Source organism: Polyodon spathula, chromosome 4, assembly GCF_017654505.1.
Source record: "Polyodon spathula isolate WHYD16114869_AA chromosome 4, ASM1765450v1, whole genome shotgun sequence".
Classification (NCBI taxonomy): domain Eukaryota; kingdom Metazoa; phylum Chordata; class Actinopteri; order Acipenseriformes; family Polyodontidae; genus Polyodon; species Polyodon spathula.
Genome location: NC_054537.1, coordinates 62,906,157 through 62,925,242, shown reverse-complemented (window position 1 = coordinate 62,925,242; position 19,086 = coordinate 62,906,157). Strand labels below are relative to the sequence as shown.

The window sequence follows — 19,086 nt, the reverse complement described above, 5'->3', positions numbered from 1 at the left end:
ATCCTAAATACTGTATACCAAAGCTGTTCTTTTCCGCCTGCAACTCAGTAACAACTATTGCTTACATCTGTATATATTTTGCATTTTATTTATTTTTACACATTTTTTTTGTTTGTGATATTAAGCGAATAGCTGAAATAGTTTTTCTATTTTCAAGTATTTGTGTGCACTACAGCCTGTTGATGATTATGTCTCGCTGTGGCCTTGTGCCCCGCTGGAAGCCAGCATCTCGAGTTGCTCCTTCCCAGGGATCCAGCATCATAAGTCAGCTGACTTTGTGCTCTCCCCCCAGTCTGCATAGCTCCCGCTGGAGCCTATTATTTGTCTTGCTGTTATTGCTTTTGCCAGTATGAGATGGTTATATGTATTTGTATATATTTTTAATTGTTTAACCCTATGAGGTCCTATGTCGTACCAGGTCCAACACTACAATTTTCACTTTCCAGTCTGATGTCCGTCCCTGTCCGACATCATCAAAAAGATGTAAAGCACAGGTCTCCGTCATTTTATTTTTTTTTTTCCGGAAAAAGCAGAGAAAACCTTTCAATGGCTGAGAGAGACCGATAGAAGCTGAAAAAAGGCCGTATCTCATAGCCCCATGCACTACAGAGATAACACAGAATAAACAAAGGAGATAGCTGCTTCTGCATCCAGTGCTCAAAGAATAACAGACATTTGCAGAGCTTTTTGAGATGTTATAGTAATAAAGTAATGACTTGGATCAGATTATTGAGGAGTTTGGTGATAAAATGAGGGTGATCAGGAGAGGATTTATGAATATGCATGTTTTTAAAGAGGTATGTGGAAAAATACAGCAAACAATGGGTGGGGCTTGGCTGAAAATACAGTACTGAGTGTCCTTTTGCAAGTCAATGCCTTTTAAACCTGTTTTACTTTGAAAAAAAATATTTTAAACAGCGCGTGTAAAAATAAATTGCAAAGGGTTAAATTACTGTTTTTTGAACCAGAATTTTTTTTTTTCCTATTGTTTTATTTCTGTTTTACAGATATTGCATGCATGCCTGTCTAACACAGTGCTTGATACGCATACATTAAGAGCAGCTGCTGGGCAGGACCAAGGTACTAGCTAAAGCTTTTTGTTGGTTGTATTACAGCCACAGTCTCATGTTGGTACTGACAGAGTGGTTTTGCCAGTTGTTTACTGTACATTCCCTGTACATTGCCACCTGCGGTAACTACAACCAGGTGGACCAGTACCATTGGTACAGAGGTTCACCGACCAGCTTCTGCTCCCAAAGTAGGACTGAGGTTACTGCACCGTTACCTTCCCAGTACTGACCCAGTGCTAAAGCCATGAACCAACCCGGTACCATCCAGATACCGACCCAGTGCCGCCCCTGTGACTCGATGCTAAAATCACCAAACCGGCCTGGTGCCGACCAGGTTCTAAACCAACACTCAACCGGTTCTGAACCAGTATCGACCCAGTTGTTTAATATGCCGAACCGACCTTGTACCGACCCATGGTTCCAACCCGCTACCAACACGGTGCCGAGTTCACCAGTCTGGTACTGAATCTGTCCTGCAGATTGAGGCAACAGCTGTACAAATGTATAATGTACATTGCATTGCTTGCTCCTTGCATCAGGCCCGGGTTTTATCCCTGTGAGACAAGCAAGGCCAATCTGCCTAAGGAGGACAAGCACGACAGGTGCTCTTCCTGTCTGGGTCCAGAGCATGCCAAGGACGCACTAGTTTTATCATAGTTTTTGCATGTTTGTGCCCTTTTCTCCAAGTGCACGCTGGACATGAGGTTGTCCCGCTCTGAGTCCTGCTCTGAGTCTCTGACTCCTGAACAGCGCTCTTCTCCATCATCCTCTCGTAGAGAGGTTGTTGCATCCTCACCCCATGGCTCTGCACCAAGGCAGAGCAGACAACACACCTGAGAAAGTAGCCGAGGCTCAAAACCATCTTCACTGTCTTAATCATCTCCTCAAGCTCTTCCTCTCATTCCCCTCCCCCGGAAAAGGATGAAGAGTCACCGTTCCAGGTGATCGGCAGGCTCCGAGCAGATGGAGAAAATCTGGGTAGCTGGCAAATTGGCCACATACTGTCCATTGTCGCCTCTGAGGAGGAGGGCACTCAGAAGCTGATGTTCCTGTCTGAGGATGTGTAGTCGGACAGCACATCCCCAACGATAAAGCTCTCCCTGTCGGCAGAGCTTATGCCACACTCAGGAGATCCACTGTAACTTTGCAAGTGCCCTGGTCTATAGCAGGGTAAACAAGGCAATCTCCTACTGCCTCTCCCATAAAACCCCAGTTCACCCGGATTTTCTCCATGGGATCCAATCCTCCTGGGACCGTCCAGAGACAGCTCCTGCTGTTTCCCATTCGATGATCACCCTTTACAGGATGCATAACCCGGAAAAGCTGGGCCTGGCCCATTTTCCACTGTTTGAGGCCTCCATTGCTGCTCTGGTGCATTCACCTAATTTGTCTGCTGTCCAAGTATGCCACCTGTGCTAACAGCCAATGCCAGGTTTCTGAGGTGATCCTCAAGAAGGCCTACTCAGCTGGGGTGTTCGCCGCAAGGTTGGGTAACTAACCCAACATGTGTGCCTGATGTGAACAAAGCACCACTGTTGGACGCCCTGTTCGCTCCAGGGCATACGTTCGGTCCTAGGGTGGACGAGATGCCACATCACTTTTACCATGCATGAGAATCCACTAAGTAGCTGGTTCTCCTGCTTCCCAAGCAACCACCTCCAGTATGTAAACCAGCGGCACACTGGCGCCCTTGGGCCCAGCCGGTGGCCCACTGCCAGAAGCAATTTTCGGGATGGGCCAGCAACTGCGGAGGCCATAATAGGTTCCATCGCCCTGCACAGAGACAGAAGACACAGGCCAAGCCACAGGCGAAACAGCAGCCCTAAGAATTTTCTGCTAGAGGTCCAGGGCCCCTTCTCACGGAACAATCTGGACTACTGGCATCACTGTACCACAGACGTGGTGCTTACTATCGTTCAGACCATCTATTCTCTTAATTTCAAGCACAGTCACTCTCCCTTTCAGGGCGTGACTACATCAGTCTCCAGGGGTAGCAGCTCTGCTGTAAAAACAGGCTATTCGCAAGATAGACCTCCTCAAGTTATCTGTATCTGAGCCAATGCAATACTTGGTCCTTCTCTCTCCAAGCGTTCACCCAAACGACTGAATAGATCAGCGTTACCCTGGCCCTTATATGTAATCCCCCATGATATCTAGGTAAATGGTTGCAGCTGTCTTATTACTTGCAGCTGCCCCTCGTTTACCTTTCAAGTCAATACGGTCTTACAACAGAGTCTCGTTTCTTTCCAGGCTGACCCACTTCCAGGTCCCGGAAACGAACTGTCAGGCCAGCCCTTCCAGATACTTCTCCTCTCGTTCTTTAGCGCCCTCACAGGTCGGGAAGAAGATTTATCACCAGAACTCATTGTATTTCTGTCACAAGCCTAAACAATCGTTTTGATAAGTGGAAATATAAAATTACCTTGACTAAATGTTTTGGCACTACGCGGTACCGGCAACATTTGCTTTACCGGTATGCAGTACCGGGCTGTACTGGCTTACTTTCACCTCTGCTTAAGCTCAATCAGACGAGGATCCAAGCTTTTTTTCCCCAGTGGCTTGTTCGTGTTGGTGGCATCATGTGTTCAGACAACCAGGCCTTCAGCAAAAAGTGATAAATGCCTTCCAGTGATATTAAGTCTCATTGTTGTGAAGGGATTGAACTAATTGAGATAACAGAGGAAGCATTTTCCTATTTTGATATCCCATTTGTACATAGAGACAATATAATAACACCACCAACAGAATGTAATACATTGAATTGAGTACATTAAAAATTACAATTTGGACATGATTCAAGTTAAATTCATGCAATTTATTATTATTATTATTATTATTATTATTATTATTATTATTATTATTATTATTATTATTAATTCTCAGTGAATACTTGGTACAATACTGCAGGAACTTTGAACCCAACAGCTGAACTAGAAATTGATATTTTGCAATTATTTATTTATTTATTTATTTTTTTTTATCTACAGACATGATCAACTTATTAAATAAAAATACTACCCACACACCAATTGATTCAGTCCAGTGAATTTCTTCAGGCAAGGCTAGCCTAGTTAATTATCAGTATTTTTATTGTGGTTCATTTATTTAAAAAGAATCACTTTCAGTACAGACCAAGATTTGTGTTCGTATGCCTCCTGGGGAATAAATGAATGGTACAGTACGTCATCTAAGCCAGTATTGCTTTCAGAATGATGTTGGTGATCACAAGACCAGTGCATGTGGCAGGGAAACAACTGTGCTGCCAGTTCATTGGTTAGGGACCTTCCCCTCCCCGTGAGTAATTGAAGCATTGTCTTTTGTTTTTTTTATTATATATACCTGATGTCCAAACCTAGGCACACATACTGTGCATATACACAACAGAAAAGTATTTGTCAGCTGATGTTTCTGTTCTATGACTGAACTGTCTTAAAACTTCAACCTGTTACTATTATAATTCTGATATCAGTGATATTTCTGCTATGCAGATAACAAACCTTTACAATATGCATTCAAGATGACTTGGTACACTACCTTTTTAAGATCCCTTCGAAACCATGGAAACTTAAATTCATGGACAACTTGATATATCCAATAGAGCAAATGCACAATTAATCAGTTATGAAGGAAAAATATGTTTCAAACATAATTATATTTATAATGATCATTTTTAGAACGCATGGTGGCGCTGTTTCGGTATACCACGTACCTCTTGTATAGCGTACATCCTCTGAGTAGTACACTGAAATGATTCTAGAATTTGTAAAATGGTGTACATAATAATATGAAAATTATGATATATTAAATTCAGAGGGAGTAAGTCTAGGGAGATATTTCAAATATTAGGGCCAAATCAAGAATAAAGTCTTTGAATGGTAAAGAAACTTGTTGCAGAATACTGTATTAGTTTTGCAGTACTTACTTTTGAGGTCAGAGTTAACACAGACTTAAAACAATGCTGGAAAACGCTTTAGCTGACATCAAACCAGTTGTGCACATAAGACTCCCCTGTGATTGGCTATGTGTGAACTAAATATCAAAGCAAACTGATTTTTGAAAACAAAACTACATCTATAAAGAGCTATCCAGTTTTATTGCAGCAGATTATCTACGTTCTATAATGCTATAAAGAAAAAAAAAATACTGTAGCTTGCAAAAATGATCAATGTGTAGCCAGGATTGTTTTCTCTACAGCTACCATCAATAAAGGTTCAAAATTGAGTTACCTACATGTAGTGATAGAATAGCTATGACAGATTGTTGTTTATTTGCAGCATAAGAAACTATTCTTTTTATTGCAAGCTCGATGGACAAAAAAAAAATCCAATAAAGAGAATGAAAAAACAAACCCAAATACTGACAACATGAAGAATAACATAGAATCTTCCATGAAATAAAAAGCTAAATGTAATCAAAGTTCTGTCAGCAGTAGTGTTTCTCCGGTTTATTTTTCTTGTATTCTTTCTGTGATGCTTAAAAACCTCTCTATTCTTTTTTTACAGACTGGCATGGCTTTAACATATGATCCTACAGCCGCTTTGCAGAATGGGTAAGATTTTCTGTACATATATTTTGTAAGTAATTGTATGCAATTCTCACGACATCTGCTGGTTCCTTCAAATGCTGCACTGTAGTTTCTGCTCCCTGTCTCACTTTATACAAGTTTATATCAGTAATCCTCAGTAAAATCAGAGTAAAGCACATTAAAACATTACAAAACATAGTAAAACCAATGTAAAGAACATGCCATGATAAATCTCTTAAGAGTGTTTAGTGGGGAACAAAATTTGTAAAATATTTGGAGACGGTTCTTTAAGGAGTAAAGAGCTTCAAATATCTTGGAGCCCCATGTTTTTCACAAGTATGAAATAAAACACAATGCAACATATAAAATGAAATAAAATGAAAAATCATTATAAAGTAAACATAGAATTACATAATTTCAATAAATACTTGCAATTGTAGTTGTCAAGGCTCAGTTATTACCATAGATGCAGTCTGAAGGGAAACGCAAATGTATAATTTGGAGCAAGTCGATGCTCAATTTGGAGTTGTGATGGTAGAGAAGAGACATTTGTTTCTAAAATGCCTAAACCGTGCATAACAACTAAACAACGCTGCAAAGAATTTGACATTGAAGGGACGTATGCAGCTGACGGTGACAAAATAATGATGTGCATATTTTGCAACTGTCAGCTGGAATGGTAGTCGAAATGTACCATCTTTAAGCGTAGCTGTTTATTCCTTTTGGGGGAAATATGGCTTGTTTACTTGTATTTTATATTAGTATGCAAATTCTTTGTTATTTCAAGTTGTACAAATTTTGCACTGGAGCAAATGCTGTTTTGCTTTTTGAATGAATGAATCTGCTTTGCTTAGTGGAACTCCAAGCTTGTTGTAGAGCCCTGCTTCAGTGCAATGGGATTGAAATACAATTTCTATCTTTTTTTTTTAATTGGTAGACTGCTGTATGTGCAATTATTATGACAGCCCCACAATAGTAGAGCAGTATAAATATATATTTATTGTATCTTATTGTATTTTTAGAGGGCATGGGCAGTATTTACTGTAAATAGGCAGTTAATAAAAATAGTGGGGGACTTCACATGTGTTACCGTTACTTCCACTAATGAGAAATTTTGGTAACTAAATTATTTTTCTGTGCTAGGTCTGTTTATGTTAATGTTAAAAAGTGTTTAATAATAAATATGTATATAGTTAAAACACAATGTATACTTTGTTTTTATGTATATACAGTGGTTTGCAGAAGTATTCACCTCCCTGCAAAATCTTCACATTTTGTTGGTATCTGAGAGTACTCCACAACGCTTTCAAATTAGACTTTACATGTAGAATCTATGCAAACTACTTCCATATTGATAAATCTAAAAAAAAAAATGCATATAGTATATAAATGAGTAAGATTTACGAGAAACAGATTAATTTCAGTTGCATAAGTATTCAGCTCCTTTGCTACTGCAGCCCTAAATCAGCTCAGGTGCAAATGATTTCTTTGAAAGGTCACAAAATTCATGAAATGGTTTCAGCCTGTGAGTACTCAAAGTTGTTTAACTTGTAGATAATTTCCCTCAGGTATTTATAAAGACTTTCAAGCCGCAACTCACATAGTGATCCAACAAAGCAACCATGAAGACCAAGGAGCTTTCGAAACAAGTCAGGGATAAAGTGGTAGAGAGGCACAGAGCAAGAGAACGGTACAAGAAAATTTCAAAGGACCTGATTATCCCTTTCAGCACAGTGAAGTCCATCATTAAGAAGTGGAAGATGTATCTAACCACCCAGACACTACCCTGTATATATATATAGTTTTTTCACAGGTTCACCTGTTTTTCAAGGAAATAACATCAACCGTACTGATATTGAGAATAACATATTTTAGATTTAAATTCAATATATTGCAGTTGGTGTCATAAATAGGGTTTCTTTAAGATGTGTCATGTCATACAGCTCAAAAGACGCAAGTGCTCCAGTTGGCTGAAAGTTTCCTAGTGTCCATTATAATGTGTAGTTTTAATCAAGCTTTCTACCCAGTAGCTGTAGGAATAATCGATGCTAGAAAGCTGTAAAGTGGAACATTGCACCTGCTTCCTTTTACATCTCTGCAGACCAGCCCTCTGCCAAGCAGCAGGATGCTATACTTTGAGCTGTTAGACAGCTGAAAAAAAAACATTACTGTACAACAAGTACTGTACTTCAGTTCTCAGTAGTTCACGTGTTCTGTCAGTCAAAGTCAGAAGAGGGACAGGGTGGTGACTTGGCTGTGTCCTAGTGACAAGGCTTTCACAGAAGACAATACTTTTATAATATTAACCACAAATGATTACTTGAATTAGGCCCATTTATTTCTGTATACTCTTGGGGGGGAATAAACATCTAATCAGTCTCCAATTAGTTTCCCTGTTTGGCTGGTGTAGGAATATGCATAGTCACTAGGGGAGTTGCTGTCACATTTCTGATAGTTAAGGGTTTCCTCTGAAATGAAGCTCCTGGGATAATTTGGTTGTTTTAATGTCAGGTAAGCTGAGCTGATAGGTTTGGGTCCCGTCCATCAGGTTGGAGTAAACGAGGCGATGAAAGCAGTTGTGAGAGGGACAATCCTAACTACTTGAAAAGAGAGAATATTTGGGTTGCTCATTTTAACTTTGTTAGGGGGAATGCTAATAAAAGCATTTTCCAGGAATTTATGGCATCAGATATGCTAAAGGTAGCCTCCAAACCACCACAGAAAACACATTATTGCCATAGAACCTGAAAATGTAAAAATCCACCTATAGTGGTTTTAATAAAAATGAGACTACAGATAACCAAAAATGCAGTAAGCAACAACAGAAATGCTATTATGGCTGTAAAACACTTACAACTTCTCATCTGAGCTAAGAAGTTGTAAGGATCACAGGGCTACAGATGCTCAAGACTTTCCAGATCACGATGATGGCAGATCTCACTGATTTGAAGGAATAAGAAGCACAAAGGAGCCTTCAGATAATGCAGAATGGTACCAACAGATGAAAACCCTTGCAGTCTATGACAAGGGGTGCAACCCAGGGCTGGCATCAGAGGGGGTGGCAGGTTTTTTTTTTATGGGGGGGTGGGGGCAGATTTGTCCATTTTTTTTTTTATTTCTGAGCCCACTTTAATGACTAAACATAAAAGAATATATAGGCGCTATCTAATCTACTATGATTAGAAAAATAAACCGTGGCAAGGTAGTATTGGTGTCCGCAAATCAGAGCTAACAGATCTACTCTATCAGTAGGCGGGACGCAGAGCAAGACCTCTGGCAATAGGTCAGTATTAAGGTCACATGATTTCTCTTCTGGCAGATGTGATACTAATCAAGGAATGGTAAAAATTCAGTATTTAAATAAATTACACTCTTTTGGGGTATTAATTTGTTAATTGTGATCATAGTGTTTTCGCTTATGAGTTGTATTGAATGCATTAGTACTATGGGCTAAATTTTGAGATGCAGACGTGTTTTTTTATAGAAACATTTCGTACTAACTTGTGTTGATAACAACATGAATTTAAAAATCCAGTTGATGTCTACGATTAAGTTATTGTTATTAATTTGAAGCTATTCATATGTTTCAATATTAATTAAATCGAGTTATTAATCAAATATATTCATCTTGTTACATAAACAATTTATTTAAATGTTTGGATATACTTTTACTTGACTGATTATTCTCTTGTTCAGTCTTCTTAAAATTATGTTAGAATATGTTTTGTTGGGAAATAAAACATGTTGATGTATTTTTTTTAAAAAGGTTTTCTTTAGGTTGTGCTGCAGCTGTTTAGTGGTCTTCTTAAACCTAAGAGCTCAGAAAACAAATTGCATTCCAGTCTTGTTATTCTAAAAAAAAGTCTGCTACTCCCCCACCCCGAGTAGAACATGACAGAAAACATCAATCAGTATTGTTTCTCTGCTTCTCAGACTCCTCTCTTTGTTCTTATTTCTAGATATTATTCATCACCATACAGTATTGCAACAAATCGAATGATTGCACAGACATCAATCACGCCGTTCATTGCTGCTTCTCCTGTTTCAACATATCAGGTAAGTAATGCACCTCAAATAAATCAGAAGAGCGGGCAGACTTGAAAGGTTTTTGTTCTTTGTTTATCTCTCGTAGAGCATGACGTCAGTTGACATCTGTTTCGTGGGTGGATTTGGGAAAGGCCAGTAAGGAAAACTTCCTGTACTAAAAACAGATGCAGCTGCAAAAAGAATTTACATTGTACTTTATTCGCTGCTCATTTGTGAATGGTGTGGTCCCTGAGTAGCGAAGCCTTTTGCTACAGTGTGCAGTTAACACCATTTACACTAGGAAAAAAAAAACTGCCTAAAACTCGAGAGGTTTATTTAAAAGAGTGCATGGCTTCAAATTACATTTTATTCGGTTTATTATGATGATATTCTGAATGGTTATAATTGCAATTCCTCAAATATATTTAGTTTTGTTGGCATTGCACTGCTGTGCACTAGATGGTTGCTGGTGCCAGTAGAAAGACCGTTTGGCTGATATGTTGATCTGGCCTATGGTACACATGTCTGGCAGGCAACTAGAACTGAAGGGTAGCTCCTGAACGAAGTATGACAGGCCCGATTTTCCGAAAGGAACTGAATAACAGTCTCGCGTTTTGGATTTCCTCCGACAGACAGGATTGGTCCCTGTCTGTCGGAGGAATACAACATCAATACAAGTGGGAAAGCTTGGAGGCATTTTAACAGAAACAGAGAGAGAGAGAGAGACCTGCTTTCATGCTCAGTTTACCATAAAAATGTACATCAGAACTGGATCGTGAATACATTTATTAAGAGTAACCCTTTGTACATCAATCAAGAAACTACATTGCACTGAAATAGATACATGAAAATTCATTAAAGCAGGCATTTTCCTTTTATTAAAGGTTAATATTAAAACACATTTTTGAGAAGGAACATGATCTTCTAAAAAAAGGACATCTCATTTGCTTATGTAGTGTCCATCAATATATAGTCATGGGTAGGGGGTTGTCAGGCCTCAAAATGAATAGAATGGCGGAGTTTAACATATTTTATTCAGCTACCACATGCAAAAAAATTAAAAAATACAATAAAGGCCTATATCAGCTCTTTCACTAATGGGTTTTAAGAGACCAGTGCCCTTCAACAACTTAACATAAATATTGTTGTATTTGTAAATGTTCCTTATCTATTCCTGATAGTTAAACTGTATAGATAGTGTTTTAATGTTAAATAACATTACAGATAAACTAATGTATCCTGTAACAAAACTGTAATAGTGAGCAAGATATATATTTTCAATTCAAATAAATCATGCAAACAATTATAGATATATGGTAAGTACACAAAAAGCCAATTGTTACATTCTTGCATAACATGATCAAGTAATAGTCACCCACAGTTTGTTTATTAGTACAGCAAAATACCATATTATATTTTAAGATTCTGGAAAGCAGTTCTATCTCTCTCTGATCACAGTGTTAAATGCCTCCAAGCTTTCCAACTCGTGTTGATGTCGTATTCCTCTGACCAGACAAGGACCAATCAAAACGCGAGACTGTTATGCGGTTCCATCCTAAAAACCGGGCCTGTGTCATGCCTCTCCTGAACTCATAGTCAAAGCACCTTAACCACAGACTTAAATTGCAACCCCTAGAATGATTAAGAACACAGAGGCAAGAGGATAATAAAGAAAAGAAAAAGAATACAATACAAATGTAGTGGGAAGTTTGAAGCTACTTACTCTGTAAATCATTGTTTCTTATTGTTTTTGTTCTTATTGTTCATATGTGCTGTTTGTTTATTTGCACTTTTGTTAGTTTGAGGTGAGTAATGCTAGAAATCTTTTATAAAATCTGTCCCTTCATTCTTTTGTTCATAAATCACAATGGGAAGCATTATGCCTCGGTAAGAGAATATGATGGATTTCTGTTCATAAGAAGAAAAGAAAAAAAGAAATCCAGTTTCAGTGACAGTTTCATGCTCTGAATTAAAGTTCAGCTATGCCTGATCTTCACACTTGGCGCGTAAATCCTATATAAATTCAGCTTCCAGAATTATTATATATAGTCTGGGACTGATTTCTTGAAGATCAGATGGTCACCTCTTAACATGCGTGGCAACATGAAGTGGTGTGAAATAACAATTGGATGAACATCCTTTATCTCAAAGTGTGATATCTGTGTGTACAGACATACTAACAAGAGGCTCCACTGTATCCCAGTGACTCGGGATATTCTATCCTCATCAGTGGTTCTCAAGCTTTTTGGACCATAGGAAGCCGTAAAACAACATACATCACCAGATAGCAGCACACTTCATCCAGTAATGTGCAAGCTTTGGTAAAAGTCACCAGTCAGAAGCACAACACCATCTAGAAACTTTGACGTGCCAGGAGGCATTAGCAATATGACTTGCTTTAAGTTAATATATATATATATATATATATATATATATATATATATATATATATATATATACACACACACACACACGTTAAGATGTGCATGGTACTTTCTCTGCGCCGCCCCAGGATACATTCTGTGCCCCCTAGTTTCAGAACCACTGCCCTAGGTGGGATTAATGCAGACATTGTTTGCTTTTTGAGGAAACAAAAGACAACCTGGCTTTCTCGGTCTTTTTTGATGGTCAGTGGTGCTTTGTATTTATGACTGTTATTAAAGAAAATATATCCAGCTTTATTTAATCCATAAATAACACTATTTAAAAACTTTGTGAAAAAGGCCATTTGTTTCTTATCAGGGTCAAAAGAACAGTATACCCTGGGTGTGAATATTTGTGTATATATTTGTGTATTAAATCACTCACCTTTTAGAGGAGAATATGTGCTTGAGCAGACTTGGGTTCCTCACTGAAACATCATGAAACCTGTTAATTATGCAACAAGTATTAAACTTTTGACATGTAATGTGGTAATGTTCAATTTACTTTTTGTACCTGATCAGCTTCATTAAACACTATGCCTGACTGTTGAGTTAACAGGTTTTCTGGTGTTTCAATGAAGTCATCTAAAACAGTCATTTCAAAACAAATAATGTTCCAGTAAAAGTAATCTAATATGATATTTTAGGCACAAATTCAAGACATAATGTAAACGATATCTAAAATATAATTGAATACCTTTCCAGTATACTTGGTTTTCATATAGGTGAAATGATCCTTGACAGCCATCTTTCTGATTGCACTCATTTCTTTACACAGGTCCAGAGCACCTCATGGATGCCTCATCAGTCCTATGTTATGCAACCAACAGTAAGTTTTTCAAGAGCCCATTTTCCTGCAAATGCAAAGGCAACAGATAGTGTTCTGATTATGGCGTGTTTGGATAACCTTAGGTTACAGATGTAGCCCTGGTTCCCTGAAAGAGAAGACAACCAACAACCAATACTTTTGGGAAAGTATATGAAAGTCATCACAAGGGAGTGTAAGCGGAGACAGCAGACGCAGGACGTCTTGCTACTGCCAAACTAATGTTGGAGACGAATATAATATTAGTGGATATACACTGTATAAGAAAGACAGGCAGGACAGAAGAGGTAGAGAGGTAGCTTTATACATAAAAAATTGTCTTGAAGCCCAGGTGTTAAATCTTGAAAAAGAAAACAACGCAGAATCAGTATGGATCAGAATTATGGACATAAATTGAAAGGGCATAATAGGGGCATGCTATAGAGTGCCAAATTCAGACACCAAGCAAATAATCTGTTATACAATCACACTAGAAATGTATGTAGCAAAGGAGAAACCATACTAATGGGGGATTTCAACTTTCCACATATCAAATGGGAAAACCCTTTGGGGAGCACGACAAACAAAATTGAAATGGTGGAAATGACAAATGACTGCTTCCTAACTCAATGTATCAAGACACTGACTAGAGGGGAGGCACACCTTGATTAAGTCTTTTCAAATAATGAAGACAGAATAACTAAAGCAGAGGTCAGAGAACCATTGGCAAACAACATGGTCTCATTTGAAGTGCTTTTTAAAAAAACTAAAAGTAATGACTAAAGCTAAGGTTTACAATTTTAGAACAAACTACAAGGGTATGAAACAGAGACTAAGAAGTAAATTGGAGTAAAATAGAGAAAACATCCACAGAAAAAGGATGGATGTTTTTATTTTTAAATGTAGTATGGGAGGCACAAAACAATTACATCCCAAAAGTAGACAAATCTAAATCTAAAACCAAATGGTTTAATACATCAATTAAAAATAATTTAAAAAATCAGAGAGAAAAGGCACTTTAGAGAGTGTTTAAAAGGGAACAAAAACAAAGTACACAGTAAGAATACTTTGAACTGCAAACACAAGTCGAAAAGAAAGTTAGAAAGGCCAAGAGAGAGAGAGAAATGAACATTGCTAAGGGGGTTAAAACCAATTCCAAAAGTTTTTCCAATATTATAACAGCAAGAGAACATTCAAAGAGGAGGTTAACTGTCTAAGAGATACAAGTGGCAAAATCTAAGAGAAAAAAATAGCGAATATATTAAATGATTACTATTCACAGGTTTTTACAAAGGAGGATACAGACAACATGCTACACATGGCAAGCTGTTCCTATCTAGTTTTAAATAACTTTAACTTAGCAGAGGCAGGTGTTAAAGGGACTAGGAGTTCTTAAAATAAAATAAACAAACCCCCTGGGCTTGATGAGATCTTCCCAATGGTACTCAAAGAAATGTGAGAAGTTATTTACAAACCTTGTCACACGGGTTGTACCGACAGACCGAAGAATTTTAAATGTAATACCGATTCACAAAAAGGAAAACAAAACAAAACCGGGTAACTGCAGACCAATAAGCCTTACTTCTATTATATGGAAACTATAATAAGAACCAAAATGGAAAATTGCCTATATGGTAACAGTATCCTGGGAGACAGCATAGTTTTAGGTTTAGGTTTATTTAGATTTCCAGAAAGCTTTTGACAAAGTCCTGCATAAAAGATTAATTCTCAAACTAAACACAGTAGTGATTCAAGGAAATGCATACACTTGGATCAGGGAGTGGTTAACCTGTAGAAAACAGAAAGTATAGATTAGAGGAGAAACCTTAATGGAGCGCATTAACCAGTTGAGTACCACAGGGATCAGTATTAGGTCTTTGGTTATTCCTAATCTACATTAACAACTTAGGTATAGTAAGCAAACCTGTTAAATTTGCAGATGACACAGAAATACACTGATGCAGCAATAAAGGTCATCCAAAATTGTCTATACAGCATTCAGAACTGGGCAGACACATGGCAAATGACATTTAATAAAGAAAAGTTTAAGGTACTAAATGCAGGCATTAAAAATGTGCGTTATAAATACTATATGGGAGATAATGAAATTGAAGGAGGAATCTATGACAAAGACCTAGCAGTTAATGTATGTTGACTCAGAAGTATCTTCATCTAGACAATGTGGGGAAGCTGTAAAAAAAAGGCCAACAAGATGCTAGGATATATAGTGAAAAGTGTTGAATTTAAATCAAGGGAAGTAATGTTAATTTTACAATGCATTAGTAAGACCTCATCTAGAATACTGTGTTCAGTTCTGGTCACCTCGCTACAAAAAGGATATTGCTGATCTGTGCAAAGAAGACCGACCAGAATTATTCCAGGTTTAAAAAGCATGTCATATGCAGACAGGCTAAAAGAATTGAGTCTATTCAGTCTTGAACAAAAAAGACTACATGACGATCTGATTCAAGCATTCAGAATTCTAAAAGGAATTGACACGTTAACCCAAAGGACTTTTTCAACCTAAAAAAAAAGAACCTAGGACCTGGGATCACAAGTGGAGATTAGATAAAGGGGCATTCAAGGGCAAAAAATAGAAGGCACTTTTTTGCACAAAGAATTGTGGGAATCTGGAACCAACTCCCCAGTAATGTTGTTGAAGTTGACACCCTGGGATCCTTCAAGAAGCTGCTTGATGAGATTCTGGGATCAATAAGCTACTAACAACCAAACGAGCAAGATGTACCGAATGGCCTCCTCTCGTTTGTAAACTTTCTTATGTTCTTTCTTATGTTCTTAAACAGAGTGCATTTGCACAGCGTTTATAGCTCAGTCTTCAGAAGCTGAGTTTCTAATTCCGGGGAAGTGGCAAGCAGACTTCCAGCAATAAAATTACAGGGGAACTACCAGAAAACTCGTAGTGAGAGCTCTTTCAAACAGACTCAATCACAGCAACTGGAGGGGTTGGTATACCTACCTTACCTACCTGATTATGAGAAGCAAAAGAGAATGTGATATCCGCGGAGTGACTACTTTGTCTTCCCGGAGGGGCCTATCGGCAGCTCTGACATAAAATGCTCAGTAAATACCTGACCTCTGCGTTTTGGATGATTGGGTTTCAGATATTACTGTGCTTTACTAGTTATCCATCTTACTTCTAATAAGTCGCTAGCTGCGCTCATTGCTGAAAGATGTGGAAAATCCTGTCTCACTAGAGTTTATCTAGATACTGTATTTGGATAGTCTAGCCTAATGGACTGCAGTAGCTCAAAAATAAACTACTACTTCTGTGTGAAAAGGAACATTAGTTGCTTCATACTCCGAGTTAAAACTAGATTCATTCAATTGCATTTGTTTACTCTTTCAACACTACAGACTTGTGTTCAAAAGTAGCTCCACTTAAAACAGAAGACCAATAAACTAATCTTGAGTATGCCACTATAAATATGGTATACTGAAGCCTAATTCTGTGACTTTTTCATTTGTAAGTCACTGGTACAATTCGATTAGTAATCTTGGGGATATTTTTCAAAGTTAATTACCCTGCGTTACTTAGGGTGCTGCTATAATTTCAGCGTTGTTTAAAAACTATGATAGCAGTGTCCATATTTTTAATGCTAACTTTGCGTAGGCCTATTATAAAATGATGAATATCATCTCTAATCTTTCTTACTGTTGTGTATTTTATCATTTGTAATGAAAGTTACTTTAAGGATAATGTAATGACTTGGTATCTCAGCCCATTGAATTGAATGGAAAGGGAAGGTTTGATTCAAACCGTAAAACCATAAGGTTCAGTGACGAACATCTTACCATTCAACTGAGCATCAAGCTTTGTAATCGAGAGGTGCCTTATGCTGATGACAGTATTATTAACCTAGCCATTACAATAACAGCACCATAACTGGAATGTAATCCTAGTGTTAGTGCTGGAATAGTTCAAACACTATTTTAGTACACCTTCTAAGGTTAGTGTGTAAAATTGCAGAGTATGAACCAAACTATAAAGCTTGGATAATTTATAAAACATAAAAAAGAATAAAGAATGTTTGTCCAGTCATTCACTCAGGTGGGTTTTCAGAATTAATTTCTGTACCGTTCTGTGAAGTTTATGAAAACCAAACATCTAACTGTGCATACTGGTTTCTTTAGTGTAAAATGATTGGAAGAGTCTAATTATAATAATTTAACGAAGTAGTATTTCGATCTAGCTAACCTCAGCATTTCAGGCATACAGTAAATTGCTGAATGTCTAATTTTTGGTTTCATCTTAAGATTTTAATTGCACTGATCAATGAGAGTTAAACTTTAAACAGCTTGTTCTCTTTTCTTAACGATTGACAGCACAATGTCGACTAAGTGTGTTGCATAGGTAGGATCCCAGCTAAATAGTTCTGTTTTTGGAACGCTTTGAACATTGGCACTGTAAAACATGCTTTCATCTGTGTATGCCTAAATAAAACTGCACCTAGAAACCTGCAATAGAGTGGTTTAATCTTCTGTAAATATATTAGGATATACCAAGATAAACAAAGATCAATGCGTAACCTTCACAGCATGACGTCTGGTTGAAAAAAACAAAAAACTCGACACATTGACTGATTAGCTGTGAAGCTTTTCACATTAAGTACAAAATGGCTTTTTGCATCTCAGTCACTGAGAAGGATGCCTGCTTATTGCTGAGTTAATAGTTTTGCAGGTGCTCCCCTGAGCTTGATTCAAAGGATACGGTAATAACAAAAATAACCCTATACAACATTGCACAGAGGGTAGAATGTTAATCAGACGTGTGCTGGTGCTGGCATTGCTACCACTCAGGGTTACTGCTCTAATGTTTACTGATAGGACTGACCTTCTAGTTCCCTATTAAACTATGTCAATATTGTAAATGGAGAAGGGAGGCAGGTGGTTTACAATAGGAAGGCATCACTTGTTTCAGTTTTTATTATTTTTTTGCCCAGTGTATTGTTCAATTTAACACTTGAATCGCTGCAGAAGCGCATACATGTCCAGGAAACTCCTCCCAAAACTGCAGACCACTTCACTAATCTAATATACCAATATGTATGATTTACAGTATGTAATATTATTATAATTCACTTCATGAAAGTAATATTTGATAGTAATAAGACATACTTTGGTTAAGGAACTGTATCAGCTTTGTTTTCTAGAAAGACACACACAACACACGCATTGATAGGCAGTGGCATGCAAACACACATGTGTCCTGGAATAATGCAGTACAGATAGTTGCCCATATTGTACATTAATCTAATTTGTTCAGCCGGAAGAAATTCATCCTTGTACTGTCGTTGAGAATGACCTTCAGTCTGGTGGTGGATTTAAACCCAGTCACAATCTACTAGGGACTAAACCAGTCTTTGAAAAGATATTTCCACATTGCTTTGTTCTACTTTCTAGGAAAACTGAGAGGTATATCTATTGCTATACAGTACATTCTTCAACAGATGAAAAAAAAAAAGAATGTGGCTTTGTCTGCTACCAGCTTACAAGTGAGGTGTTACGCTAAAATATTAATACCTGAGAACTCATTTGCAATCTGGGGAGTCTGTCAAAAGTTTGTAGTGCTTGAAACAAGGTACGTAACTACTGCACTAGATCTCTCACTGGATAAAAAGGAAATCTTTAATTGCTGGTAAATAACATCTTCCACCATTTCCAGTGAAAAATGAACTGACCAGCTAAGGATTAACTTTTTGTACATTATCGCTTAAATAAAAAATAGTTGCAGCTATAAAACATGTTCTCCCAGGCTGTTGTTTGAAGATACATGCAACAATAAGAGCAGAGAGCATGGTGCCCTTCTCCATGGACCTGTCAGAAAACAAACAAGTAAATATAAAACAAAAAGTAAATATTTCTTTCTGATGTTTTAACTCGATCTGTGGTATATCTTAAAGTATAAGGACATGATTGAGGATAAAATGACGGCAGTGATTAGCTGTGGGGACAGCATAGTGGAATAAGGGGACTGGCAGGACCAAACGACACTACTCGTCTAGCCTGGCTCACCACAATACAAGTACTGGTATAGACAGTATTGAAACACAGTAACATTGCTTTTTACTGTAGTAGACTGGCAAAGGAAATCATCTGTTGTTTAATTAAGTCTTTCTCACACACTAGCTTCTGACAGTTCATTTTCATCAGTCGGGTGTAATTTATATGGAAATTATAGAAATGATTAGTGTTAAAGTGCTAAAATAAATAAATAAA

The 19,086-nt window shown here is 37.6% G+C and overlaps 1 protein-coding gene across 6 annotated transcripts in view; it reads left to right on the top strand.

Annotated features, from left to right (window-relative positions):
* Positions 1-19,086, top strand: part of LOC121314718 (RNA-binding motif, single-stranded-interacting protein 3) — a 397,361-nt gene that overhangs the window by 362,879 nt on the left and 15,396 nt on the right. For all 6 annotated transcript variants that reach the window (XM_041248292.1, XM_041248290.1, XM_041248289.1 and 3 more), the window contains 3 exons: positions 5,573-5,619; positions 9,555-9,651; positions 12,823-12,873. In XM_041248292.1, coding sequence (XP_041104226.1) covers positions 5,573-5,619; positions 9,555-9,651; positions 12,823-12,873 — 195 coding nt within the window. The remainder of the gene's footprint in view (positions 1-5,572; positions 5,620-9,554; positions 9,652-12,822; positions 12,874-19,086) is intronic.